General features: G+C 37.7%; 1 protein-coding gene across 2 annotated transcripts; it reads left to right on the top strand.

Moving 5' to 3' along the window:
• Nucleotides 1-246: 246 nt before the first annotated feature.
• LOC109211099 (protein TIFY 4B-like) lies at nt 247-7,406 on the top strand. Of its 2 annotated transcripts, none has more exons than XR_002065660.1 (9): nt 247-643; nt 773-915; nt 1,004-1,158; nt 3,346-3,436; nt 3,531-3,693; nt 3,940-4,005; nt 5,348-5,414; nt 5,516-5,739; nt 6,600-7,406. XR_002065660.1 is itself a non-coding variant. In XM_019374598.1 (9 exons), exons 1-9 carry the CDS (start codon nt 526-528, stop codon nt 6,611-6,613), a joined length of 1,035 nt encoding a protein of 344 aa, XP_019230143.1. In that variant the 5' UTR covers nt 249-525; the 3' UTR covers nt 6,614-7,406. The 2 variants fall into 2 exon arrangements, 1 of the variants encoding a protein (XP_019230143.1); XM_019374598.1 differs by having other exon boundaries at nt 249-643; nt 5,522-5,739.
• The last annotated feature ends 1,034 nt before the right edge of the window (nt 7,407-8,440 follow it).

Genomic DNA, 8,440 nt, shown 5'->3' with positions numbered 1-8,440 from the left:
TTTTTATATTAATTAATCAAATATAAACGATTTCTCTATAAAAATACTTTTTGACAAATTATTTTTTAAAAAAATACTTGTCAAAATAAGCTTATTTTTTCGGGATGGCCAAACAAGCAATGAATGAAATTTGAATTTGGTGTAGGTAGATAGGTTTTGAATATAGAATACTGTGTGATGGGACAAGTAGCCTGCGAAGTAGAGGTGGTAGTAAGGGGACCCCCACCCCCGGGCCAAAGGGCATCACCAATTTCGAAAGATGAGATGGGGCTATCTCCCTTTTCAATAATGACATCCCTGATTACGTGGCAACCTGGGGTTGCAGGCTTGCCTCCCCCAAATGGGTTACGTCCAAAAACAAAAAGCAACAATCTAAGCGGCAACGCCGCGGCCTATTTTTCCGTAACTCCTCGAATTCCACTGCCGGCACCACTCACTCACTCCACACTCCACGCGTCCACCTCAGGTATCTTTATTGCCGATTTTCCGGCGAAATTATAGCGATTTTGGCTTGAATTTTGCAGCATGGCGCCGGAAGAAACAGTTTCCAAGTCACCTCTGGACAAACCGCTCCACCTACTTACCGATGACGACATTTCTCAGCTCACTCGCGAAGATTGCCGCCGTTACCTTAAAGAGAAAGGTCTCTTTCGCTCTCTATTCTTTTCCTCCCCTTCTCTCTCTGCTAAGCACATTAAAAAATTAGGAGTTTCGAAAATCGAGAATCGAATAAAAAAACTTGAAGATCATTTCTTAATATATTTTTGTACAGGAATGAGAAGACCGTCATGGAATAAATCACAGGCGATTCAGCAGGTGATTTCACTGAAGGCGCTTCTCGAGACGACGCCGGATTCTGACACCGGCCCTCGGAGAAAACTTCACATTCCTCGCCCAGACACTAGAGTACAACAAGTGCGTTTCCATTTCACTTAATTTCATATTGCGAACGTAACAGTGCATGTTTAAGCACGTAATTGTTGAATATATGAAACTTATGTAGGTCCAGAAAGGAACGGATACCGATGCAGAATTTTCGGAATCGGCTGAAGGGACGGTGCCATACGGAAGAAAACATTCGAAAAAACCTGATATTCCCGGTGAAATAGCTGCCGGTTCAGTTGCTGTTGCCGCCGGCAATAACTTAGCTCCTTCTAGGTGAATCATCGTATCGTCCACTGGTTTTATGCAATTAATTAAGCCTTTTTATATCCTGAAAGGCTGGCGTTTTACTTTTTTGTTACAAATAAATAAGGTATCTGAATTTGAGACGCTTTGTTCCAAATGAATACTAAGCTATCCTTTGGACATAGATTTGGTTGAAACTTGAAAAAAAAAAATTTGAAGTGGTGTTGGAAAATAATTTTGGAAGTTAGAAGTTGTGTTTGGACATGCATTTTATTTGAAGAAAAGTTAGAAGTTTGTGATGGGACGAAAAAATTTCACCAAAAAAGGGTAGTTTTTGGGAACATGAATATTTTGAAACTTTTTCCCCCAAAACATGATCATATTTCATAAACACAGGATGTTTTTATTTTTATTTTAAAAAAGTGAAGCCCAAATCTATGGCCAAACTGAGCTAATAGTTGAACTTTTGTACCCCCTGAAATATTAGTTAAGTGACTGATATGGAATGCTTCGCTTATTTGCGTGTGTGTCCTTGAACTGGTTTGGTAAAAGATGTGCAAGACTTGTGCTTGATGATTTGACAAGCAAGTAAATACTCATGCCCGTTAAATTTATAGCCTGTTTGGCCAAGCTTCTAAAATCAGCTTATTTGAGAAGTGTTTTTCTTAAAAGTACTTTTTAAAAGTGTTTTTGGTGAGAAGCAGTTTGTGTTTCGCTAATTAATTCGAAAAACACTTTTTAGCAGTAATTAGTGTTTGGCCAAGCTTTTGAAAACTGCTTCTAAGTGTTTTTTTCTCAAAAGTACTTCTCAGAAAAGCGCTTTTGGAGAGAAGCTACTTTTTTCTGCTTCTCAAAAACTGCTTCTGCTTCTCCTCAAAAGCACTTTTTTTCCTTCCAAAAGTTTGGCCAAACACCTCAATTTTTTGTCAAAAGTGCTTTGAGCCAAAAAAGCACTTTTGGCCCAAAAAAAAGCTTGGCCAAACTGGCTATTAGCCTCGCTTGAGAGCTTCAGTCTTTCCGGCTTTGACTGCATTTTGCATTGCATTAAGAGATTTTTACTTGCCAATGTACATCTTATTTCGGGTACTACATCTCATTTACAGAGTTGTTCGTACTGCGTTGGTTGTGTCCCAAATTCTACTACCACTGGCTAAGTTGCTCGAACACAAGTGCGGGTGTCCAACTGGGTGCGGATCCTTCGAACTGTAAATTCTAAGATTCGTGGATACGGATTCTAATACGAATACGAGTGAGGGGATCCGGCTAAAATAAATCAAAAAAAAAAATATCTCTAAATTATGAGAATTTTTGTGGTATACTTACGTATAGCATGTAAAATATGGTTTTTTTTAATTCTCAAGCAGTAGTAAAGGATTGATTTCCTAGATAAGGTATGCTACTTTCTTCAAATTTAACCTAGTTTTAGTTCTGATTTTTAGGAATCAAATTGTATCTCGTCTCGAATTTTTTCTTCTGTCGTGATCAACGTACCCAAAATAGTGTCGTGTTGTCACAGGGGTGGCACCTAAACTGCCGTGTTGGAGTAACTTAGACCATTTGCGAGATCCCAGAGGGTCACCGCATTGTTGCTCCTATAGAGCTTATTGTGTTGCGGGTAAGAGCAATATGTACAATTGAAAAATGTTGAAGACCATGGACTGGGTGCTACTAGGGATACTTTTAGTAAAAGGGTTATCATTTGGAGTTACACTGTATCAACTGCCTCAACCAAAACCCTTAGGCTTCTCGCAGTAGCTTAAAGTATGACTTCAATGGTTCCACAGCTATCATGTGAGAACTTGGAAGATAATCATGCAGCTCAGAACAACATGTTTCTTGTACTGTATACATTTGTAGTTTTCGATTTAAGTCTTCTAGTCATCTCTTTCCGAAGATGTATTTTCATTTCCATATATTCTTCTACATTTATTAATTTACCCTTTGGCTTGTTGGAAAGATTCTTCCTCTGTTTCCTACAAATCATTAAAATTGCTTTGTTCACATACTTCTTATTTTTTTTCTTCTGCTTTTATGTAGTTGATTTTTCCTCTGCTTTTGTAGTTTATATTCTGCTAAAAACCATTCTATTGAAGATGGCCCTAAGGCAACTTGTGATTCTACCAGTGCATACGCCTTTACAGACTGAGATTTCTTGAAATTCCATTATATTTAGTTCAAAACTTCAAATGCTAATTGCCCTTGTCTTGGTGAATCCAGAACCACAGATTTGGGAAACACACCAGCAAGTCAATTGACAATCTTCTATTGTGGCAAGGTGAATGTGTACGATGATGTGCCCGCTGAAAAGGTAGTTTAAGCTATGATGCACATCAGAACTACAGCGAATTAATGTCGACAATTCACTATTTTGGTTCCTTTTGTGGTCACTGGCGTATTTTCAGGCACGAGCAATCATGCATCTCGCAGCAACTCCACTCTGCGTGCCTTCAGAAACTCCATTGGGTGCTACCTTAGCAGCTCGACATTCCGAATGCCATTTGCAAGCTTCAAGTGTTAAACTGGGTCCAGATTCTGCTATGGTGCTCATGCCAACCATGCAAACAGGTTCTATCTAGTCCATGTGTTTGGGGATTTTGATGGCATGTGCTTAAAGTTTAATCGAAAAACAGAAATAACCTGTAAAGTACTTGATTGTGCTGATAAATTTGATTCTTCCCACTCCCCCTCTTCCCAAAGTTCATATATGAATTTACATCTAGATTACGGCTTCCTATGAAAAGTAACTTTTCATTGAATCTCCACGTGGTGTGTCCTTGTGTTACAAAACATATTAATTTGAATATATTACAGGGAAAATGAGTGAAGTGACTCGCCTGCGTCCGGAGGAAAGCAATACCTTCTATGAAGACAACTCTGGCAAGTTCTTTGGTTTTCTTTTATTCTTTCTGATTCTGCCCCCTCACCCTCTTACCCGAAAATACCCCCCAAAGGGGGAAAAATTCTCATTGTACCTTCCTGAAACTTATTAGACTCTTTTGTGTTTAGTTTAATTGAGCAATGTAATTGGTGTTACTATTTATCCCTGCCATTCTTTGTTGGATAATTTTGCTTCTTAAGTATCAAGCGAGGTCACTGCATGAAGATATCAACTTTCTCATGAAAGGACTTCATTCCGGGCCTACTGGACCATGCTAATGTCAAAGTCACAATCTTTGGCTTTTAGTATCTAGCCACATCTAGTGTAACCTCCCCCCCTTCCCAGGGTGGTGTGAGGCCATGGCTTTCTTTCTCCATGTTAACTGGCCTTGCTGACCTCTAGCTTGCATTAGAATTTATCTATTACAGCATCGTAGCTGAAAATCAGAGGAAAAGATACGGCAAAACTTGTCATTGTTTAAATATTACCACTCAGTAACTTATTTTAAAAAAAGAAGATAGATTACTACTCTTTATAATTCAAGACCTATCATCCTGACCAGATTTTATATTTATATGGAAGACATTTCGAAATTCCACAAGCAACCAAACTATTGAAGTGGTGCCTGAAAACTAGAGGAGCACCCAAGGGTATGGCTTAGCAGTTAATGAAGTAGGTCAAAACCTTAGAGACCAAGTTCAAATCCCATGAAAAACAAAAAATGCCAGGGTGATTTCTTCCCATCTGCATTAGTCTGAGTTGGTGGAGTATCCGATACTTGTGTTGGTGTGAGGTAGCAGGTACCCCGTAGAATAGTCAAGTTTTGCGCAAGCTCGCTCGAAGACCATCATTATAAGAAAATAGAAAAAAGACTGGAGGAAAAGATAACGAGTCCAGCTGTTGCTTGGATATTTTACGACTGATGCGCTGAAGGTTCTTCCAAAAATCAGGTTTTGCATTTGAATTGAATTGCATAACAAAGTCTGCAGACTAGAAGATACTTATCTACAAACAAAACGTCTGCAGACTAGAAGATTTAACAATGTCGTTTCTCCTGTGAACCACTGTTTTAATAGAATCAGTTGGTTACTCTTAACAGAATCATGGAGCCCACATCATAACCTGACCATTTTCTATGTAAACATTGTGATATTTTACATAAGGAAAGGATTTCCGAAAGTTAAGAAGATCGATCTGCAGCTCTTTTATTCTTTTGTCAATGCACTATTGTTGAATGCCCTCTAATTAATGCAAGACTTGAAGTCAAAGCAATCAACTTCTCCATAAATTTCTTTCTTATATCTTTCTCTCTCTCCCATCCCTCCAAAACCAATTATGCAGAAGCAGTGGAAGGCCACCCAAGCAGGAAAGCATCAGTACAAAGATATCTTGAGAAGCGGAAAGACAGGTACTGCAATGACTAAACTGCTCGAGATCAAAATGGAAATAAGACACGAGAACAGTTGTACTGCTTTCTGTTCCTTTTTCAGTATCTCACATCTCTGTTAGGTGAAGGTTCAAGAGCAAGAGAAAGATAGGAATGTCTTCGTCTGCTAGCTTGGACATCTATGTGAGCCATCAAACTGGAAATCATACCCTTAATGAGCTCTCAAGTAGGAGCAACACTTGTTCCCCTCCCACAATTAGACTATCTGCTGCACCTGCTCCAACTGGTATAATGGCTAACAATATCGAAATGAATGCCAGAGTTTCTGCTTTTCTCAATGACAAAGGTGAGTTTTTGTTTTTCAGCAAACCATATTTAGTGGTTTTCTAATTTCAAGTTTCAAGGAAATTATTGTATTTGCCTCTCTAATTAGTTCATTCAAGTTTTAGGGATCTATCAAGACTTAAAACTTTCCTAAGGTCGGGCAACAAGTTAATGTTGGTTTAAACCTTAAAACAGTTGTTGTTTTTATTGTGTGATTTGGTTGATAACACAAACTCTGCATTGCAACCTCTTAAATCAAGAAATTGGATGAGATTTCTTGACTAAGAAAAAAGGAAATTGCATGAGATTCCTCCGAATGAATGTGCCGTTGACAGAACGTTATTGCCTTTTGAGTGGACCAACATATCTTGCATGGGAGCTCGGGGACCTTGCGAGAGGCCAAATGCTTCTAAAATTGGTGATTGGTTATAAGTAAAGATATATACCTACTATCCATACAATTTAACTGAATAGATAGTGACATAATGGCCCTCGATATTATATGTTTCCTTGTTTGTGTAGGAACTCCGTCATTCTTGTCAAGTAGATTGTTCTTTGCTAGATGTCATTGCCTGACAAGTATCTGTATTTTAATTTTTAACTACTAAATTCCTTATTTTCCCTTATTATTCTTGCGCATTTCTCTTGCATGTAATTTTCTTATAATTATACGAACTTAAAGCTCCATTCAATCTCAACATCCAAAATACAAAGAAAAAAGTATAAAAAGAAATTCTTCTTGATGCCATCAATGAAGCTATTTACTTCACACAAATAAAAAAGAGTATAAAAAATATGTTGCTAGCTCTGGAAAGTGGTCTTTTGCACTATATGAGATTTTTAAAGTCGTCAAGTCTGTAACACGTTCTTTTTGCTATTCAGATGCCAAAGAGTGAAAACTGTATGGCGGGGAACAGTAGCTGTCTAATTTGCTTTCATGCACCAGAAAGTCTGGGAGGTAACATCTTTTCCAGCGTCCACATAGTCGAATGACGAGGAAACAGGGTGGGTTGTTCCTTGTGAATCTGTGTCCAAAAGCACTTTGTATTTATGCTGTTGCCATTTCTCAGGCAAACATGAAGAGAAAACTAGTCGGGAATAGTCAGTCCTCTGTGATGCGATGTTTTTGCTTTCAGAATCTTCTGGAAAGCTTCTCCCTAAGAATCCCACTTTAGGCAGGTGCATTTTTGCTTTCAGGTGCATTTTTCCTTTTGCTGGAATTGGTTCTCAAGGAGCTAACGTGGAGCCCTGTAATTAGTTTCTGTAACTTTCCACTCTAACAAAACAGTTAATTGGCCGAACCCTGAAAGTACTTGGGTTACAAAGGCAAGTTCTCGTTTTATTTGGACTGATTCTTCGGAAAATTTAAATGGTCGACTTACTAAAAGGGTTTTAAGGTTGGTTAATTAGTGGAGTAGTAGATTCGTCAAAAGATGCTACCCTAACAAGCCATGATTTCAACGATTCATGTTGCAGTAAGGCTAAAATATTAGGATAAATTTATTAATGCCGATGAGGAATACTTTGGTCCATCAGGGACATGTGGTTCACTATGTTAAGAGGAATTTCGGATACCTCGAGACTGCAGTTTTTGAAGGCATGTTAGAAGAACGTCTAATGTTTATGGTGTTCACCTTACTGATAAAAGTTTTAATTTTTATTTATAAGGAAGCAGCTAATATTTCAGCTCATCTTCTGGTTAACTCTATCTTTTTCCTCGGATCTGGTTGGTCGAGGTTTCATCTACTATAGAATTCGAAGTAATGGACATGTTTCTCTTCCCTTCACAATAATAAAAAATGAAAAGAGAGAAGGTACATACTACTGCCGTTCAAAATTCTTTACAGTTTTGTATATATTAATTTTGAATTCATTTATTATACATCACTAGCTACATTTGAATTCTGTAATTGTACAATTCATACAACTGTATTTTGTATAGCACTACCGCCTTGAATCGATGCCTAAAGTAAAACCATTGGCTTCGTTTCTCACAAACTTAGAATGAAAGTGGGTCTATCTCGCAGCACTTTTTACTTCAAAGATATTATACTTTGACCAACACAATTTCTATATGTAATAAAACAAAGAGATAAAATATCAAGAAAAGTACATTGGCAAAAAGGAGGAAAAAAAAACAGTTACAGCTTTCAGTATTTGTTCTTAATCGGGCTTTTGATAAACAAGAAGGAATTGGAGTGAAGGGAAAATAGAATAAGTGTAGGAGAAGATTGTAATGTTTTGTCATAATATGGTTCTTACCCGATGAAACTTTTGTTGACACACGCACACATATCCCTTTGCCCAAAACGTATTAAGATAATCCATTTCAGTTAACACATCCTACATTAAAAAAAGGAAAAATAATTACGCACGACAACCTGTATGATATTAATTATCATACACAAATGTTATACTCCTCTCGCAAGGGACAAGGAGAGAGAGAGAGAAAGTACAACTCTATTCAGTGGGATAAAGCCTTAATAAATGATGTCTTATAAACCAAGCAAGAGACTGATTTTTCTTTCCTCACTTCTCTCATAATCCATAGATTTTGGTGGGCCGAGGAAACAGAGTTGCAACCTAATTTTCTCAAAAGGATAAGAAAATGGAGTACTAGTATTTAAAAATATTTTAGGCGAAAAGCGTCATTTGCATGAGTCCTTTGTGGGGAAGTGCACGGTTAGTCACTTATAACACATGTATTTATTTTTAAGCCACTG

Source organism: Nicotiana attenuata, unplaced genomic scaffold (genome assembly GCF_001879085.1).
Source record: "Nicotiana attenuata strain UT unplaced genomic scaffold, NIATTr2, whole genome shotgun sequence".
Lineage (NCBI taxonomy): Eukaryota > Viridiplantae > Streptophyta > Magnoliopsida > Solanales > Solanaceae > Nicotiana > Nicotiana attenuata.
This window is presented reverse-complemented; position numbering and strand designations above follow the sequence as displayed.